This window comes from Myxocyprinus asiaticus, chromosome 39 (assembly GCF_019703515.2).
Source record: "Myxocyprinus asiaticus isolate MX2 ecotype Aquarium Trade chromosome 39, UBuf_Myxa_2, whole genome shotgun sequence".
Lineage (NCBI taxonomy): Eukaryota > Metazoa > Chordata > Actinopteri > Cypriniformes > Catostomidae > Myxocyprinus > Myxocyprinus asiaticus.
Genome location: NC_059382.1, coordinates 36,085,037 through 36,106,410, shown reverse-complemented (window position 1 = coordinate 36,106,410; position 21,374 = coordinate 36,085,037). Strand labels below are relative to the sequence as shown.

Below are 21,374 nucleotides of genomic sequence, written 5' to 3'. Positions count from 1 at the left end.
CTTGGTGATGTCAGCTGAAAAGGAAAGTTATTATATATTGATGAAACATTACGAAGAATAATATGCACTTATGAATCGTACACACTAAGACAAGGAACATGCATAAAGAACAATTTCATTTTGATGTCACGTTGGCTTAAAGAGTCTCACTGGTCAGGATGGTTCTTCTTTTGCATTGCTCCTCCACGTCTCCGTGTTTCTTTCCAGACAGAGTGAAAGGTGTCTCAAAGACAAAGCGGTTGATGTTGTGATGCCGCTCAAAGTCAGTCTTCTTCTCCAGCTGTTCCTTCTCATCAAAATAAGGCACTACATAAGTCACCTGGATGTAGGCAAATCTGGGGTCTAGGTCTTTAGGGTTCACCTGTGAAAAAATAAGTTTAAACCAGATTGTCACAAGTTAAAACTTAAAACCAGATTGTCATCCTAGATTCTATTAAAAAATAAATAAATAAATAAAAACGTCATGGATTAAACATTGATTATTGTTCGTTTACATTGTTATGTAACACTACAACACTCAAGGCTGTGCTATATTGAGAATAAAGTCACTGCAAAAGTAAAGCCTGTAACCCCATCAGCATACAGAATATTCTGTTTTAAAATATATAGGGCAGGATAGGCAGTGGTCTTCAGGAGCATGCAGGACACACCTTATTGGAGTCTTGGATCATCTTGACGTTATCAGCTCCAAACTTGTCAGAGTAGAGTTTAAGGAGCCGCTGAGAGATCTCAGACAGTCCTGTGAGCTTTGGCTCCTTATAGATGAACTCCTTACTCTCCTCTTCCTCAAAGAACCCCTGTCAAACACAATATTGCACATGAGCTTGGACTCGGATTCCCAATGATGCATCTGAGAACACTTGTCACCAGGTGGCAGAAAAGAGTATAAAACAGCTGTCACTAAAGCCTAGGCTCAGGAAAGTGTTAGGCCTACTACACACCACACACATAAGCAGCACATAACTGGCACTGTAGCATAACTGCAACAGCAGTTACTGTATTATGCACAGGGTTGGGAGGGTTACTTTTGAAATGTATTCCACTACAGATTACAGAATACATGCTGTAAAATGTAATTTATAATGTATTCCGTTAGATTACTCAAGGTCAGTAATGTATTCTAAATACTTTGGATTACTTCTTCAGCACTGGTAGATTTTTTCACTTGTTTTGACTATAAAAACTCTGCCAGTACAGTAAGACAAAATACACATGTTAAAAATACATTCTCTGAAAAACCTAAATATCTTATGCAGTGTTGTTTCTAAAACAAGATCAATCAAATTGATCTTGTTTTAAGGATGTTTAGATATTTTTACAGGAAAACAATACAGAAATTATTTTCAAGAATACGATTTTTGCCCTACTATCAAAGGTCTTACTAGAAAAACAGAAATTATGATCTAACTTGATAAAAAAATATGATCGTGCCTGGCAACCTGTGCATGTAAAATGGCTAGAAATAGCATTTTAGCTTAGCGTAAAGCTGACAATTTACACAAGATTTATTTCTATTTCTTCTGCTCCAAACTTACTTCAAACTTACTTCTCTGTCTGCTCGTATGAATGTAACACATCATAAGAAAGTGTTTCACTGCTGTTCAAATGCATTTTGGATCGCATCATTTATTTGGATAAATGTTTTCCATCTGAAAGGACTAAATATTAAATGAAACAAATGACAATAAAATGCAAAGTAATCTCTTCAATAATGAAAATACTTTTTGAATGTAACTGTATTCTAATTACCAGTGATTTAAATTGTAACTGTAGTGGAATACAGTTACTTATATTTTGTATTTTAAATACGTAATCCTGTTACATGTATTCCGTTACTCCCCAACCCTGGTTATGCATAACCAAACTCTGACTCAATAGAGAAAATAAACTGATTTCTAGGTTACATCAAATGTTTCCTTTAAAAACAGCCATAAATTATAACGGTTATCAGAAGTGGGCATTGATAAATATTTTAAACATGATTATCATAAAATCTAAATAAATACATGAATAGGGTGCTCACATTTACATTCAAATGGTAATTCATCTAAACAGAACGGAACCTAAACCCCAACGTGTAGCAATAAACTGCTTAAAAGCATAAATCACTCAAAATGAATATTGTCATAATTCAGAGAGATTTATTGAACAGAAAGAGCTGTTTGTTTGCTTGTGCCTGTACTTGTACAGTACCTATGCTACAGCTGAGTCGTTCCTGTTATGCAGTGCATTTTCAAGTCGCCATTAATGGTGCAAAAACAGGGTATGCAAAAAATACAATGTATAGGGGTGCCACACAAAGGGGCCCCTGGTCTCAATCATAAACTGGACAATATATTAAACTCAGAATTTTTTAAGATTGATTTTATAATAATAATAATATTAATAATAATCACAATTAAGTCAACACAGGGAATTTTAAATAATTGTACTAATTTGGTGTATGGTGCCTTTTTTGCCATGTCCGTGGGTGTTACTAACTTCAACTTCTTCACACACACACACACACACACACTTTATAAATATATGTATATATATATATATATATATATATATATATATACTACCGTTAAGCACTACTGCTTAAATGTTTGAAATTACTTTTGTAGACAAAAATATAATTGTGCCACCATATTAATTTATTTCATTATAAAACTAAAATTTAATTTAAAAAAAGTTTTTTAAATTGATGACTTGGACCAAATAATAAAGAAAAGCAGCCAATAAGTGCCCAACATAGATGGGAACTCCTTCAATACTGTTTAAAAAGCATCCCAGGGTGATACCTCAAGAAGTTGGTTGAGAAAATGTCAAGAGTACATGTCTGCAAATTCTAGGCAAAGAGTGACTACTTTGAAGATGATAAAATATAACACAGTTTTGATTTATTTTGGATTTTGTTTAGTAACAACATAATTCCCATAGTTCCATTTATGTTATTCCATAGTTTTGATGACTTTACTATTATTCTAAAATGTGAAGAAAAAAAATTTTAATAAAGAATGAGTAAGTGTTTCAAAACTTTTGACCGGTAGTATATATATATATATATTTTTTTTTTTTTTTTTTTTAATTATTATTATTATTTATGAAGAAATGCCTCTGGGAATTGTATTCATTTTTGCCTTTCTCTCATTGATGTGTTTCAAACAAAACATGTTTTCTTGGACATATTTTTTATATTTATGTTTTTATTAATATTCTTTATATATATATATATATATATATATATGTGTGTGTGTGTGTGTGTGTGTGTGTGTGTGTGTTTTAATTATAAGTCATTTTATAGGTTTTTCCTTTTCAGCCTGTGTTGTGATAACTTTCTTTGACTTTCTTTATTTTTCTCAACACAAAGGGAGATATAGTGAAACAATTTTGTGCTCAGTGATGTCATACCATGGCAGTTTATGGTGACCACCTCTTCAAGCTTCAAAAGGATGCAAAAGTATAATTCAGAAGTCTAATAAATTATTACATGAGACTCGTGATTGTTATGAAAGCATACGATGAGCTTTGGTGAGAAACAAACCGAAATCTAATGTATTATTTAGTGAAATTGTTGGCCGACCATTACTCTCCTCTGCGAGTTCATGAGACTGCACAAGAGCAAGCAGCCCCCACTCACGACATGCTGCATTCAAGCGAAAACTCATTTTATTTATCTAAAGACAGGTCCACCACAGTGACAGAAACAACAGAACACAACACAGCTGCACACAAACCAGAGAACCGAACTTACTAAATATGTCTGATGAGTATGTAGTCGGAGAATAGATGCATTTTTATGTCCAGCCACATTTATTTGAAACAGAGTACTCAATTAAACAGAGAGATAGAGGAAGCAGGAATGTCTGTCATGTCTTTTCGATTCTGAACTGGTGAGCATTTGTGACAGACCTCCTGAAAAGATTCGATACCTCAGCGAAAACATTTGGTAAGTGTAACATTCTTGGCCAAAATCAAGTAGTTTTTAACTGGCTAGTGAGATGCGGGCTTCAATAAACTGTTATGAGAAAGTTTTTGGACTCACCGCAATGCCGAAAAAATAAACCAAGCGATCGACAGGCACTGTTGCTAGTCATGGCTGGTTAGGACTAAAATTCTGATTAACATAGAAATATATACCTTTATCATGTGTTGCTTGCTGTCAGGTAAGACACAGTGTGACTGTAGCTGCCTTCAGCTTCCTCTGTCTATCTCTCTCAGTTTGATTGAATACTCTGTTTAAAACAAATGAGGCTGAGCAAATAAATGCATCTATTCTCTAACTACAAACTCATCAGACATATTTAGTAAGTTCGGTTCTTTGGTTTGTGTGCAGCTGTGTTGTGTTCTGTTGTTTCTATCACTGTGGTGGACCTGTTTTTAGATAAACAAAACATGTTTTCTCTAGAACGCCTCATTTCCAGAGGGGGCTGCGTGAATTGTTTCTCTCTTGCAGTCTCACCATCAACGCTCAGAGGAGAGTAACAGTTGGTCAACAATTTCACTAAATAATACATTAGATTTCGGTTTGTTTCTCATCAAAGCTCAACGTATGCTTTCATAACAATCATGAGTCTCATGGAATAATTTATCAGACTTCTGAATTATAATTTTGCATCCTTTTGAAGCTTGAAGAGGTGGTCCATAAACTGCCATTGTGTGGCATCACTTTTTCACAATTTCTCCCTTTGGGTTAAGAAAAAGAAAGAAAGTCATATAGGGTTAAAACAACACAGGGGTTAGGGTTAGGTAATTTTAGAGGTAATTTTCATTTCGGGTTGAATTATCCCTTTAATGACATCATCCTCCAGGTAGTGACATAAACTTTGGTGGAAACCAATCAACTCAGTTATCATATAGTATTAGCAATGAATTTGATTAATTTTATTATGTTATTTATTGTAAAAACAATATTTTATTGTATTGGTTTGTTTCACTCCAAAGCTATGCTATTAGAAAAAATAACAGAAATCAGTATGATATTATGTAAATTTCAAAAGAAAGTAGTTTGATAATAGTTTTGGAAATAAAATAAAAAATTAAGTGACACCCTAATTTAAAGGTGTCATGACATGAGGACATATAAGAGGTCATTGTACTACAAAAACATAGAGTAATTCTCAGAACTGAAAACTTCCTCCTTAATAGAAAAAGAGCATTTATTTAAACCAACCACTAGAAACGGCTAATTTGGAATTTGTGGAAATTGTGACGTCACAAGGACCAAATACATCTGCATATGACTGTCTCTTCAGCAAGACATCAATGCCTATTTTTTGTCATTGCACCACTGGCCCCGCCAACTGGTGCTCAGTCACACAGGTGAAGAGTAGAGAGGGCCTGTCATGGGAGATTCATCTACACTTTTAAGGGGACTTACACAGGACACCTTCATGTGCCCATCTGTGCTATTTTTAATAGTTGGTCTTTTATAAACATGCACTAGATGGACGTCTTTGATCTATTCAATGCTTTTCCGGTGATGTGCGGCATGTTTTAAGAGCGGTACAAGCGCAAGTTTTAAAAACGCATCTCATTCTGCTGCTGCATCTGACTGGGAGAAACACATGCCGTTCTGTGTGTAAACAAACATGGAAGATGTGAGATCTGTGAAGACCAGTGTCTCTGCATTGGCCTGTTGAAGCACCCAGCATCACCGTGGATTGTATTACTGTACATCTGTGTATTCAGAACATTTCAGCGTGGGTTGTATGTTTTCGCCTGCTTGTGAACCAGTCAATACATGATTTAGGTTTTGCAAAGGTACTGTTATTGAATGAGCATTATTAAAGATGGAACAGTTAAAAACTCTATTGAACCCAACACAAAACCATAAGTAAGGAGTTTCATTCAGGAATATTTTAAATGTCATGACTGTTTTATATTTAAGGTGGCGCTGTGCTTAATGTATTCGGATGCAATGTATTGGGTCTACGTTATGTGTAAACACTGAAATGTTGTTTAATAATGTTGTGGAGCTTCTTGTTCATTTTCTAACAATGTTAGCTAATCACCACAGTGGACGTTTACACTCTTAAAGGGCCAGAGAGTTTATAAGTTTATGCCCTTATGTGCACATCACCGTCATTGGCAGTCCACCACCACAGTGGGGTGGCTGTAACGGTGATCCTAGCCACCCTATTCCTCACTGAGCAATCTGGTTAATAACTTTAACCAGAGACAGTTTAGCTGAGATGGACTACTTACACTACCATTCAAAAGTTTAGGGTCACTTACTCATTCTTTATTTTATTTTATTTTTCACATTTTAGAATAATAGTAAAGTCATCACAACTATGGAATAATAGAAATGGAATTATAGGAATTATGTTGTGACCAAAAAAATCCAAAATAAATGAAAACTATGTTATATTTTAGCATCTTCAGAGTGGCCATACTTTGCCTAGATTTTGCAGAAATTTACTCTTGGCATTTTCTCAACTAACTTCTTGAGGTATCACCCTGGGATGCTTTTTAAACAGTATTGAAGGAGTTCCCATCTACATGCTGGGCACTTAGTGGCTGCTTTTCTTAATTATTCAGTCCAAGTCATCCATTTCAAAAACTTTTTTTTATTTTTTTTTATAAAGTTTTAGTTTTGTAATTAAATAAATTAATATGTTGGCACATTTATATTTTTGTCTACAAAACAAATTTCAAACATTTAATCATATGCCTTCTGATCAAAAGGTTTTTAAGATCATGAGAAACATTTCAGTCAAGTGACCCCAAACTTTTGTATGGTAGTGTATTCGTATACAAAAATGATTGAGAAATAGAAATGTGTATTATGGTGGGTTTAGAAAAGGAAGTCCCACCTAACAGGTAAAAGAGCCAATCACCTTTTCGATAGAGACATCGCTTGTCAGTTAACTCGAGAATTTGCTGAACAAAGATGGCCATCGAGTGGAGCGACCTGCCTTGAAAGAGACATTGGTTTAACTCCTTATTTCCATTCTATATTTCCACCTGGCATCTTGTTAATGTACTTGATCAGAGCAAATGTCTGAGAGTCTGGTATACCCATTTCATATAAGTTAAGGTTACAGAGTTTAAAAGTAATTACCTAGCTACACTTCTGTGTGTGAGTGTGAATATTGTAACCAGTTAAAATGGGCACAGAAATAAATACAATGCAACACGATACGCTTATGTGTTGCTTATGCATGTGGTTTGAAACAAACCTTAAAGTCAACACAACTGTGAATGCAACACTCTGCATGTGTTCGACAAAGCACAATGAGTTTTATGAAGGTTAACATCACATTTAGATACAGCTTCATTTACCTGAAAATATTCACCTCACTCACTCAGTACCGTAAATGTTGTGCCAATGCTATCACACTGACATGTAATACATCTACTTATATATACGCTCAGGATTAGATGTCAGGAATTGCAGAGGAGAATGATTATGTCCTGGAGAAGTACAGTACATATCATATGAAACAATGTATGAAAGGTCACACATATTATAAGCGCTTGAGGAGAGATTAGGAAAGTTAAACCATTGAAAAGGGAAGAGTAGAACAACTGAAAACAAAGCAAAGATGAGAAAACTTACCAATGCCTGATAAACACAACATACAAGGAAGAAAAGCACAGCAAGGGTTTAAAAAACAAAACAAAAAACCCCCTGATATACTCAAAAGTATTAGTAAAGTAAAATCCAGAATCCAGAGCAAATGCTCTTGTTTTTGTTCCTTGAATGATCCAAATTCTTGGATTAATAAAACTTGACTAGTTGAGTGAACTCTTATAGTTTGTCAAGAAGGAATGGCTCATTTAATTTCCCTCAGTTGTGTTGTTCCAATCCCCTTTTTATATGCTCATTATGACATGACACTGTAAACTAACAGGGTTTGTAATGTGACTATGAAAGGTGCTCTGCTTTAGTAAACATTTACTGAGAGTGAAAGTGTGCCAAAATCCTTACAAGACCACTATTAATAAAGCATAAAACACATACAGTACATTATAGTCAAAATACACTGTAAAAATGTTTGCCTAAATAATTCTCCACATCTATTTCACATCCAAATTAACTGGTTAAAGAAATAATTTAATACTTGAATGAAAGTAATTTAAGGGTCAGATCATGTAGAAATATCTCTAAAGGAATGTTCAATACAAGTTCATCTTTGACGACAGCATTTGTGGCATAATGTTGACTCCTCCCACATTTTTTAACATTTTTTTTTTTTTTTTTTTTAAACAAAGTCAAATTTGTGTTTACATTAAGGCACGTTTAATCAGGGACTAGAAACAGTTCAAGGAACGAAAACCGAGAATGAACAATTATTATTATTATTATTAACAAAGTCCCTTTCAGTTGTTCCAAAGTGAAAAAAATTATGCTGGTACCTTATTAATAATGTTATTATTTTGTTCTGATAACATTTTTCATGAAACCAAAGATTCAAGGGAAAATATTAGAGGGAAAAATTTAATTTCTCAGTTGTTTCCAAGTCTTCACAACCCTCAACGGACAAGTTGGAGAAAGAATGGCCATTGGCTGGTGCATTTTTGTTTTTACTCGCCAGACTTTTGACGACATGTAAGTGTAATGCAACTGAAAACTGAAAAAGATATTAAGCAAACCAAGAAAGAGGCATCTAAACATATTAAAAATATTCATATATAGTTAAGCTTTTTTTTAAAGTACCAATTTCCATTCTATCAATATATATGATGTCATGAAATGTAATAATGATACAAGCTGTTGCTACTGTTTAAAAATTTAATTAACATTTTTTGCCAAAAATTCACAAGGTTGTAACCTAATAATGAAAATAGAATTCCACATATTGTATAACCATAATTTAATAATTGTATTATAAAAATAATAATTTAAGTGCTACTTTATCAAAAGTACCATGTAAAAACAGTAGGTTTTTGAAAACCCCCCGCAAGAGCTGCAAAAGTATATTTGTCAAATTCTTACATATTTAAAGTGTTTAAATGTTACATTGTATGATTGTCCCTTTAAATATTTCATTTACACATTTATTGTACTCACTAATTAACTACATTTTGTTACATATTTGTTTAAATGCACTTGTACAATTTGTACTGAGTTTACATTGACATATATAACAAGCACTAAAATGGTACTGTCTCTTTAAGAGAATTGGCAACAGTTCTGTGCAAGTGTTTAAGGTTGAATGAGCGCAGTGAGAGAGAAGTTGTATGGTGGTTTTTCCCTTATCCGTGCAGTGTATGATTAGAATTAATGTTTTTTGTTTTTTGTTTTTTTTTTACTTTTTGATCACCAACTGACTATAAATAACAGAAAGGATATTAAAAGAGACTTGAAATGAAAATGGTGTGTGTGGATCTCGTCTTTAGACACAAAATACACAGAATGAGCCTGAAGGAAATTTGTTCTTGTGTAATGTGTATTGACTTACATGTACAAATATTTATTGTACAAGTTCTCGAATTCAAATCTACAAGCTCTCAAGTTTTGCAGCACTTTTACCTTCTAACAGACATCTAACAGAAGCTTTACTGGTCTGTATCCTGTTGACATTGTTAAATGCAATGTAAATGTATGGCATATCGTGGCTCAGCTAAAGCGATGGTGACAGCACAATCACGACAGCTCCAGACCCAGACCCGCCAAATAAGGTAAATTTCCTTCAGAGTGCACACTCTTGAGACACAACATGCAGTAAAAGACGGGGCTGAATCTAACATCTTAATCGCCAGCTTTTTATTCAGTAAAAGGATACCTGTGTTTATGTTCTTCACCACTACATAACTCAATCACTGGCGAGTGAAATCGGAACATTTATTAGCCAGTGGCTAATAACAGACATATTTTAGTTGCATAGCACAAAATTTGGTCGCATATGTGAGTAATTTACTTGCAATGAAGAGGGCTGCTTGACTTATTGTTAGATATGACACATTAATACAGATTTGATGCTGCCAGATTTTGACTATGAAGCAGACCCAAGTTTTTTTTTAGGCCTTACTTTGTGAAAAAGTTCAGTTTCATATGGCTAATTTTAGCTAAAGATCCAAGAGAAATTAATGTGTGCAACCTTCTGTTTTACCTCAATGTTGCTTTATAAAAACAGTGTAAAGTTGATTCAGGACTTTATTAGCTCCTGAAGAGCATGTCCTGTGCAAATGCTCTTTGTGGGTACTTATTTTTGGAGATATTTAGGAAGTGCTTAATATTAAGGATACATTTATTGAAAATACATTATAAGCTACTATATACTTTGCTTGTTTTGATTTCTATGCTGATTAATTTTTCTTATTTTGTCACTTATTTTGAGCTTGTTTTTCCAGACCAGGTGAACCGGCTGAACAGCGGAGCCAGAGTGCAAAAAAAAAGGAAAAAAAGGAAAAAAAGAAAAAAAAAAAACCCCGGCTCATGATCCGAAATGAAAAACATTTTGTTTTAAATCCCTGCTTACAATAGAAGTACAGTGGACCAGGCAAAAGCATGAAAATACAAACTGTCTCAAATCCACCCCTCTGGCTTGTCATCGTCGCCCCGCCTCTTAGGGCCGCCCTTCAGCCAGGCTCACAACGGGAGTTGGGCGGGAGAGCGAGAAGAGGTGCAGAATTAATAAGCCTTGTTTGGTCAGCGGTGAATGAAGCACACCTGATGGGGATAATGCTTTATCACCGCTGTCTTTAAAACGCAGTGCGCACCTCTTCTCAGGGAGCCAGCTTCAAATCTCCACGTGTGCACACACTGGCATCCTCGCACGGCCAGGACCAGAGCTGGGAGGGATCGGACGAGTGGACATGCTGCCGGACCTGTTTTTCAGACCCCCGGACGCTGTAATGAGTCGCCAGGGGTGAACTGCTCACGTTGCCGCCGACGGGCTAGATGCCGGGCCGCCTTCCCCTCATGCTTGCCGTGGGCCTGGGAAGACAGGCCGCCAGTGATGCCACCTCCCCATGCGCCGTGGACTTTGGAGGGGAGAGTGAGCGGCCGACTGACCCAGCCCGTGCCTGGGCTTTCCTATGAACTCTACCCCGCCCCTTTCACGGAGCCCCGTTCACCGCGAGGATGCCAGATTCCCCCTTTTATTATGAACACTATTCCCCCTTGGACACTTTATTACCCCTTTTGGAAATTTTTTCGTTTATTATTGTTTCCAATAAATGATGCCACACCCACTGTGTCTGTCTCTTGCTCACCCTACCGCACTGTGGTAGGGTGAGCAAATCATGGAGCCCCGTTCACTGCGAGGATTCCAGATTCCCCCTTTTATTATGAACACTATTCCCCCTTGGACACTTTATTAACCCTTATGGACATTTTTTCATTTATTACTGTTTCCAATAAATGATGCCACACCCACTGTGTCTGTCTCTTGCTCACCCTACCGCACTGTGGTAGGGTGAGCAAATCATGGGGAGCCGGCTTCAAATCTCCACGTGTGCACACACTAGCATCCTCACACGCCCAGGACCAGAGCTGGGAGGGATCGGATGAGTGGACGCTCTGCCGGACCTGTTCTCCGGACCCCCGGACGCCGTAATGAGTCGCTACCCCGCCCCTTTCATGGAGCCCCGTTCACCGCGAGGATTCCAGATTCCCCCTTTTATTATGAACACTATTCCCCCTTGGACACTTTATTAACCCTTATGGACATTTTTTCGTTTATTACTATTTCCAATAAATGCCTCTCCGAGGCTTGACACCACACCCACTGTGTCTGTCTCTTGCTCACCCTGCCACAGTAATCAACATTACGTCACAAATGTTGTCACTCGAGCTCAACTTGTGTTGAACATGGAATGTCCCTTTTTTTTAAACAATGTATGTTTTCTTTTTAAATTAGGTTTTGACTGCATGTGTGTCTCACCTGTCCATAGAAAGCCACACGATAGTATCGACCAAACAGACGTTTCTCAGAGTTCACAACCTCCGTCACCTTCAGGTATGAGCGGTGAATGTCGTAATACAGTTCGGATAGCCGCTAGATGACACACAAACACAAACATGGATGTCAAAAAGATATTCCCTCGTGTTTTTGAGTAGTCCAACAACAAACAGTTTTAAGTACCTTGAAATCTCGTCTCTTCTCAAAGACTGCTATGACAGGTTTGTTGATGTCTGCAATGAGCTCGTATCTCTCAGACTTCCACAGATAATCCACACACATCTCCAACTGTTCCACCAGTGTGTCCTGCACACAGCAGAGAGATTATCCAGTGTGTTTGAGAGTGTGTGTTGTTACTCTGAAGTTAATACAGTGATACTGTACCTCAGTGTAAGGAGTGTCTTGAGTACCAGCGTCTTCTTTCATCGCTCCCTCTTCTTTAACATTAGGAGAGATGTTCATGAAGGCAGCCCATCCCATACTGAATGATGCTGTAGGTTTATACATGAACACAAGACATATTTCATTAGCTGAATATTAAATCCCATCCATCCATCCATGTATCCAACCATCCATCCATCCATCATCCATCCATAATGATTCACATAAATATCTTTCCATCCATAACACTATAACTCCTTTCATTCCAACTAATCTGTGTACCAATAATAGTTAATGAACACTGTACATAATTACACATAATTATCAACAGATGGCATAAAACATTTTTGTCTTTGTGCAGTCTTTACATAAATCATGAAAACATCAAGTGTGCTGGAAACAGGAAGTGCTAAATAAAATGTGATTGTGGACACTTTCACTTTCAGTTCTCACATGCATTGTTCACCACACTATTTTTTGCATACAAGGTGACAAATAACTTGCAAGATAACAAAACTTCAAGAAGACCTCTCTGCGAAAATATAACAACCCTAAACAGAAATCTACTGTGACTTTAACAATACACATTTACTGAATGTATACCTCAGTACCTTTCTAAAAGCATTTGGACATTTAAAATGTATGAATGTCACTGAATTAGATAACAAAGAATCAAACCAAGTGGCAATTCTTTTCAAGAAAGTAGCAAAAAAAAAAAGAAAAAAAAAAAGACAGTAAAAAAGTATTTCACAAAAAGACGATTATAAAAAAACAACATACACATTAAACAAAATCGAACACACACACACACATATTGGTGCAGCTATCATTATGAGGACTCTCCAGAGACATAAGGATTTTTATACTGTACGAACTATAGATTCTGTCCCCTAACCCTACCCCTACCCCTAAACCTAACCCTCACAAACAAATGTCTGAATTCTTACATTTTCAGTAAAACATCATTTAGTATGTTTTTTAAACGATTTGAATTATGGGGACACTAGAAATGTCCTCATAAACCACATTTCTAGCATAATACCCTTGTAATTACCAGTTTGTAACCTAAAAAAAGTCCTCGTAAACCACATAAACCTGCCCACACACACACACAAACACACACATATATATGTATAAATGTATATATGTGTGTGTGTGTTTATACTGTTCAAAATGAATACACAATACTCTGCTAATACTTTGCTAGGACACATGCATGAATTTAAGAGGAGCTGACTTCATGCGTCCACTAAAAATAACCTGGGACTAGTTGGTTAAAAGTAATTGCAAGAGCAGTCCAAAAAATTGAAGTGTGCAGATGCATATTGGTTTGATATTTTGATATCTTTGTAATTAAATTCAAACATTTCTAAGTGTTCAAATACTTTTTGGGGCCACTCAAGCCCCCAGATACCTTACGTAAGAGTAATTGCCCCTATTGAGAACAGCAAGTTCTGAATTATGATGTTTAATTGTCTTGTTAACATATTTCATAACTTAGTAAATAAACATGACAAGTACTTCACATAATATGTTACAAGATCTTCTACCTAAACATCTTAAGGGTTTGTCCTTGCCACATTTGCTCACTGGGTTTTTTTAAGGCACAATGTTCTGTATATCTGCTTTGAAACAGTGTATTGAGGAAAGTGATATACAAGTAAAATTGACTTGATATGTCCTCACTACATAGGTAAATTAACTGCTCCAAGATGCACAGAAGGAGCACTATACTGATCAGTGTTTTAGTTCAAACAGAATAAGACACAGGCTCCTTATAATGGAAGAAAATACAGCAGGTCAGGATAGGTGGTAGGTGGAGGAAGACTCACTTTCTCCATCTTGGGGAGTTAGTAAGGGGCTACAGTTAATTACACAGGCTTCGTCTTTGCTCACACTTGAGATCCGACCCTTCTCAGGCTTCCAGTAACCTGTGATTGCAGAGTGGCATCAGGTTTAACACAGGTTTACATTCAAACTAGGGCTGGGCGGTGTGACCAGGGTTTAACATTCCCACTTTTCATGATACTTCCATGATTTTCCAGTTGTTAGTGGCAATTAGTTAAGGATTTTTAGACAATATTTTACAGAACTTGCACTCACAAAACTGAAAAAAAAAAAAACAAAAAAAACACTTTCTCAATCCAATAAGCACTAATCTGATTGCCTGGTTTGATGTAACTTCGGAATGTAAAAGCACACCAGACCTTTTTTATCAGTCTGCCTGTAAACAAAAGTTGTGTTTATAAAATACTGGTTTAACACAACGAGTGTTTTAGCAAGCAATTTGTATCTGCCCAAGCAGAGCTATATTCTGATTTGTTTTTTCAGTTGTGTCTGTGAAATAGTTTGTACTAATTAATATTAATTTTAATACTTATTTTCTGCATTATATTCTCTACACATTTCCCCCCACTTGTTGCAGAGAGCACTGTGCCATTATTTAAAGCTGAAGCACATAACTTTTTCCAAGTTAAAATACTTTTTCCTATCCCAGCTTAAAAGACAACTATTATTAAGCCATTCATAGGTTAATTTTCTCAAGAACTGTAAGCACTTTCTGTGACCCTTTGAGAATTGCTCTGTTTGTTTTGAGCGATCCGCTTAGACCTGCCCCAACAACGTTAATCAACCAATTGCGTTTTTGTTTTCGGACTATCTTTTTTTGACCAACGTCAGACCCGGGCATATTCAGAAAACTGTTTTGAAACCAAAGTTTATTTTTGCAATTCCGTTTGGTGGTGTTAGTGGCATAGAAGTTACATTCTTCAGCTTTAAATAAATGTTTCCATGTTGGTATATTATCATGGTATAAATTATCTCAAATAACCTCGCAAAGGCATGCATGTACAATACTAAATGTGATACATGTATACTTGTCAGTCAGACCTCTCTTCCTGTCTCAGTGGCCAGTTTGCCATAGTCAAAGGTATGGCTATCATAATTCAAAATAACTATATTGTGATATAATATATACTGCTACCGTGATAGAAAATTACTCATATCGTGATATAAGTTTTTGGTCATACCGCCCACCTATATTTCAGACTTAGAAGGACATACAGGACTACAGTCATGCACCTAATGTAAACACATGCTCAAGACCACATGCACATGCAAAAGCCAGACAATCAGCTACTGCCAGATCAGAGAGAACACAGTTAATGACATCTACCACATTTTGAAATTAGCAGACATTGCTTAAATTCTTGATGTCCACGAGGTGGTGCTCACCTCTCCTCTTCAATGACTCTGCTATAAGGGCTGAGATGTGGCTATAGCACATGGCGGCCTGAAACAGACATTGTAGACAATTTTCAAATTAATTTTCAATTAACATTCAGAAAGTACCCAAAGTCTGTTTTTAAATCTAAAGCACTAGTTCATTTCAGTATATCAAATATGAGACACACTGAAGTTATCACAAAATATTTTAGAAGCCATCTACACCTGTATTTAGCACTGAACACTTGCGATCGGATCACCTGAAATGCACCTTAATACCAGATGTAAACGGGGTCTGTATGTTCTAGCAGTAGCAAGTTTTAGTACCTGCAGCAGCAGCAGCATAACAGGTCTAGTCCACCAAGACCAAATCCTATCAATATGTCATACCTACATTAACATGCTAAATCATTCTGAGAGTTTTCATGACTGAACTTTAATTATTATAAATGATCAAATTTTTACCTCAGATAAGTCTCCATTCCTAACGTGGATCTTGGCCATGCTCTCCAGCCAGGTGCGTCTAAGCTCAGGTGTGCTGGCGTAGGAGTTGGCGAGGCTGTACTGCAGGTCCACCAACATCTCTGGGTCTTTTTCATGTTCTTTCATTTGAGATGTGGCCATAAGCACAGTGCGAATCCTCTTGGTCAGGTCCTTCACCTCAGTGGGGAATGTTGTGTTCTGCAATTCATTACAGCATGTGAGTCATTTTTGGAATGATGCAGTGCTGGGTAAATGGAGGTATGGTCATGTATTTGAGCTGTTTTTATCTTCTTTGACTGAAAATCTTCCCCTTCACCATAGCTTTCAAATCTGGTTTGCATGCAATCAAATATGGCACCTCAAGATGTATCTGGTGTTTACCAAAGTCTAATTTACTTCTACAAAACTCACTTTAAGTGGTGCATCTCCATTGGCAAAGTTGTTGATAATGGCAAGAGATTGCTGGAAGCGTGAGCCACCGATACCTGCATCTGCGATCAGCTGACTTACAGCTTTAATAACCTGGAAGAGAGGAAAGGAAAGAATCCAAATTAATTTCTCTGCCTGTTTCTTACACTACAGTCCAGAACTAGTCAGCAATCTATTAACTATTTCATGTAATCATTAGGAGTACAAGCAGTACATTTTCACATATTTGCATATGTCTGCACAAATCCCCTACAATACACACATAAAACAGCAAAAACACTAACCTGCAGGTGTGAGCGGACGATGGACTTGCCCTTTGTAAACTCAAAGTTCCTCCTCATGAGGAAGTAGAGCAGCGCAGCGGCTTCAGTCTGTGTGGAGCTTGAGCGATGATTACAACACTTCAGAATCTCACAACACAGACTGCCACACAGATCTGCTTTACCCTGGAAAAACGCAGATGGGAACTACAGAGGAAGAAAAAGTGATAAAGACATATTTCAGCTATCTGCAGATTGTTACAGTGGCAAACATGTAGCGCTGGCTATTGATTGACAGATTTCCCATTTCAATTAGATTCCGATTCACAAACTCTTCAATTCCGATTTTGTTTCGATTCAGATACTTTTGGGTATATTTCAGTTCTAATGTCAATTTTGTTTACATATGAAAGGAATTCTCTCCCAGCAAATGCTGTTAATTAAACAGGGGACCTTCTAACTTCAATTACATTACATAAGTACATTACGAAAACATTAATCTTATACATTTTAATTTAATTTATCAGATAGGCTACACTATTATATATATATATATATATATATATATATATATATATATATATATATATATATATATATATATATATATATATAAAGGTTCTGGAGTGGCCATCACAGTCTCCTGACCTTAATATCATCGAGCCACTCTGGGGAGATCTCAAACGTGCGGTTCATGCAAGACGACCAAAGACTTTGCATGACCTGGAGGCATTTTGCAAAGACGAATGGGCAGCTATACCACCTGCAATAATTTGGGGCCTCACAGACAACTCTTACAAAAGACTGCACGCTGTCATTGATGCTAAAGGGGGCAATACACAGTATTAAGAACTAAGGGTATGCAGACTTTTGAACAGGTGGTGGAGCCACAGCGTACGGTATCACAGTTACCGTAGCCTTTTCAGTCAGCTCAAACTAGTCTGGCCATTTTCTGTTGACCTCTCTCATCAGCAAGGCATTTCCATCCACAGAACAGCCGCTTTGAAACTTTTGGTGAGTATTTTAATGTTCAAAAATTGACCACATTCACTTCCATTTGTAAGTGCCTCACTGTAACACAGATTTTTGCTTTTTTTTAAAGAAATGGATGGACGGGTCAAAATACACTTTTGTGGTAATCAATATTATGCCACAAATGCTGTTGATTGAGCTTAACTTGTATTGGACCTGGAATATTCCTTTAACAAGTGCAAAAATGGCACTGTCACTTTAAGAGAGCAACGAGCATCTCACAGACTCACACAGATGTAACGGTTTATTAACGAGAGAGAAGTCTCTCTTTTTTAGCACATCAATGCAATTTGTGATTAAAATAATATTTCTTTTTACTTTTTACTTTGACTGTAATGAACTCATCTTTGATGGACACATTACACGGAAGAAATGCTCTGCTTAATCTCAAGCACTTTTCAACAATAAAAGGTGATTTTGCACAGAAACTGATTGTGTGAAACAGTGCGTGCTTATTCTTTGCACGCAATACATGTCCCAGGCCTTATAAACACAGTAGTGCATTTAATGTATGGACTTCGCGCGCTCACTGACTTTCATCTGAACCCATTTCAAAAGTGAAACCGCCGAGATGTTTCCAATATGTTTTATATCTGTATGTACAGTGCCTAATAATGCATTGGCAATGTACACTTTAGTTTCTCTTTTCAATAAAACTTTATACGAATTTAATCTGCCCATTTGATCCTATTATTAAAAAAAGTCCACTGGACAATGGCAGAAGATTTTGCCCAAATTGCTGATATGTGTTAAATGGAAAATATTTAAATTACTTTTATATTACAGTCTACAGCTTCGGTAGATAATGCAAGTAAACCATAAAACTACAATAGCAGGCCCACAATAAAACTGTAAAAACACTGTGCACTGTGTAAACTGTGCATTCCTGTGATATAAAATCAGTACATTATAAACAACTTGAGGTGAGTAAACATTTGTGGGGATGGGGGTGTGGCCGAGCAACGTCTGTGGAGAGCGAGGCCGAGAGAGTGAGTGCGGTAAGGGTTGGCACCTGTGGGAAATCACCTCTAACAACTATGTTTGCAGTGAGAGCAGAGGGTGATTTAAAGGGCGATCCAGACCGTCGGAGGAGGGGAGAGCTGATCTTCCAGCGAGAGTGTGCGCTGGAGAACATTCCGCTATAAAGCATAAAATGTCTGTGTACAAATAAAAGATTTACGTTGGATTGTTACTCGGCTCCCGCTTCCTCCTATCCTGGGTTTCGGCACCACTGTGCCAAGGTTCTTTGTTTCTTTCTAGGAGGAAGCGGGAGCCGGGTAACAATCCAACGTGAGTCTTTGTACACACACATTTTATGCTTTATAGCGGAATGCTCTCCAACGCACACTCTCACTGGAAGCTCAGCTCTCCCCTCCTCCGGCAGTCTGGATCGCCTTTTTAAATCACAATCCGCTCTCACTGCAAACACAAAACAGCTGTTACAGGTGATTTCCCACAAGTGCCAACCCTTATCGCACTCACTTTCTTGGCCTCGCTCTCCATAGAAGCCACTCGGCCACACCCCCATCACCACAGCATTCATGGTGAACTACCCTACCTTGTACAGTATCTATAGTGGCTTGACTATTTAGCATATTTGTGGCATTGTGACTAATAGAAATGTTGGCAGAGCAAGTAAAAATCTGAGCTACTGGCCCTGGGCCAGCAGAATTTTTTTTTTTTAATTGAGCTCTGCAAACTGTTATTTTGTTTCTGTTATTCGTTTTGGTGCCTCAATGTGAGAAATATTCCAATATGCATTGCCACATGTAGTTTTGGCACAAGCAATTTTTACTCGTTTGGTGAGTGTTGATTTTAGACCATGGTTCATTAATTTATGAAGAATATTCTGAGGTGTGTGAGACAGAAAGAGAGAGAGTGTGTGTTACACCTTCTGGATGAAGAGGCGCAGAGCTGTGAACACATGTCTGAGGGTGCTAGTGGACTGATTGATCTGGAAAAACAGCAGGTATGTGTCAAACACTTTCTTCATCAGAGAGTTTTGCCCTTCATCGTGCTGCAACTGTTTCTGTAGGAGAAGAAAGATAACATTAAAAAAAAAAAAAAGCCCTGGGGCCTGGGTAGCTTAGTGGTAAAATACGCTGGCTACCACCCCTGGAGTTCGCTAGTTCGAATCCCAGGGCGTGCTGAGTGACTCCAGCCAGGTCTCCTAAGCAACCAAATTGGCCCGGTTGCTAGGGAGTCAACATAACACACATAACCTCCTCATGGTCGCTATAATGTGGTTCGTCCTCGGTGGGGCGCGTGGTGAGTTGAGCGTGGTTGCCGCGGTGGATGGTGTGAAGCCTCCACACGCACTATGTCTCCGTGGCAACACGCTCAACAAGCCACATGATAAGATGCACGGGTTAACGGTCTCGGACGCGGAGGCAACTGGGATTCGTCCTCTGCCACCTGGACTGAGGCGAATCACTACGTGACCATGAGGACTTAAAAAAAGCACATTGGGAATTGGGCATTCCAAATTGGGAGAAAAAGGGGAAAATCCCCCCACTCCCCCAAAAATAGCCCCCAAAAAGCAAGCACAAATGTATATTTCATAGATAATGTGATGAACTACATCTGCGGTTACTCTGCTAAGACACCCTTGTGAACCTGAGGGAACTTCAAACATCCACTACAAATCATCTTAGAAACAGTTGCTAATTGCTAATAAGTAATTGCAAAAGTGGTCAGAAAAGCTTTAGCATCATTTGTTTGCAGAGGACAATTGCTTTGACATTACATTTACATTTACATTTATTCATTTGGCAGACGCTTTTATCCAAAGCGACTTACAAAAGAGGAAAACAAGCGAATCATCTTAGGAGACAGTGGTATGAAAAGTGCTGTATTACAAAGTGTCACTAGCATCATAATAGTATTCAAAACAGAATAAAGTTCAACAGGAATTTTTTTTTTTTTAATGACTGGTTAAGTGCTCATGGAAAAGATGTGTTTTTAGTTGTTTTTTGACATTTTGTATCTAATGCAATGACAAATGCACAGGTACATTGCTAAAATACTGTATATAGTTGCACAGGTGCATTGTTCAAATGCAATTTTAAGTGTGTTCAAATTTCAGTTTTAGACATACAATGATTTGGAACGCACAAATCCTAGCATTAGATACTATATAGTTCTGATGGTATGTGAATTAGAATGCTGCCACTGATTAATTTTCCTTAATTCTCTTTACAAGCCGCTACTATACCCAGCAGTCCCAAACTCTGCTCATGTCCTGACCTTGTGATGTTGAACAAACAGACCCAGAATATCCAACACAGTGAGGGCAACTTCAGTAGAGAGATTTGCCTCAATGTCTGTAGGGCTCAAATTTTCTCCCTCAGGAACATTTCCGTCTAACAAACACACAAACAAAGAAACATTACAGTTCACTGTAATAGGATGAATCCAGGTCATATTTCACACCAAAAACAAACAAATGCAAATCGGAATGCTTATTTGTTATGAAAATAATACAATGCAAAAAAAAAAAAAAATTATAATAATAATAATCTTAATGGTCCTAAAATTATGTGTAATTTCCTTTATACATAATGTCATTCGGGGTAAAATGAAAACTGGACATTTTCATAAAATTCACCCACTGAGCAATGTCACCTAAAGTAACAACTAATTATTAACAAAATAACAAAATATGACCATGCATCATACAAAACACTTTACCTATTTAATTATTCTAATAATGACACATTTGTCT

General features: G+C 37.2%; 1 protein-coding gene across 2 annotated transcripts in view; it reads right to left on the bottom strand.

Annotated features, from left to right (window-relative positions):
• dock10 (dedicator of cytokinesis 10) overlaps positions 1 to 21,374 on the bottom strand; it is a 194,761-nt gene that overhangs the window by 6,274 nt on the left and 167,113 nt on the right. For both annotated transcript variants that reach the window (XM_051679641.1, XM_051679640.1), the window contains 12 exons: positions 20,897 to 21,012; positions 19,542 to 19,679; positions 16,643 to 16,825; positions 16,341 to 16,451; positions 15,912 to 16,127; positions 15,456 to 15,513; positions 14,054 to 14,152; positions 12,225 to 12,331; positions 12,024 to 12,146; positions 11,823 to 11,936; positions 651 to 797; positions 151 to 361 (listed from right to left, as the gene is read on the bottom strand). In XM_051679641.1, the coding sequence (XP_051535601.1) occupies positions 151 to 361; positions 651 to 797; positions 11,823 to 11,936; positions 12,024 to 12,146; positions 12,225 to 12,331; positions 14,054 to 14,152; positions 15,456 to 15,513; positions 15,912 to 16,127; positions 16,341 to 16,451; positions 16,643 to 16,825; positions 19,542 to 19,679; positions 20,897 to 21,012 (1,623 nt within the window). The remainder of the gene's footprint in view (positions 1 to 150; positions 362 to 650; positions 798 to 11,822; positions 11,937 to 12,023; positions 12,147 to 12,224; positions 12,332 to 14,053; positions 14,153 to 15,455; positions 15,514 to 15,911; positions 16,128 to 16,340; positions 16,452 to 16,642; positions 16,826 to 19,541; positions 19,680 to 20,896; positions 21,013 to 21,374) is intronic.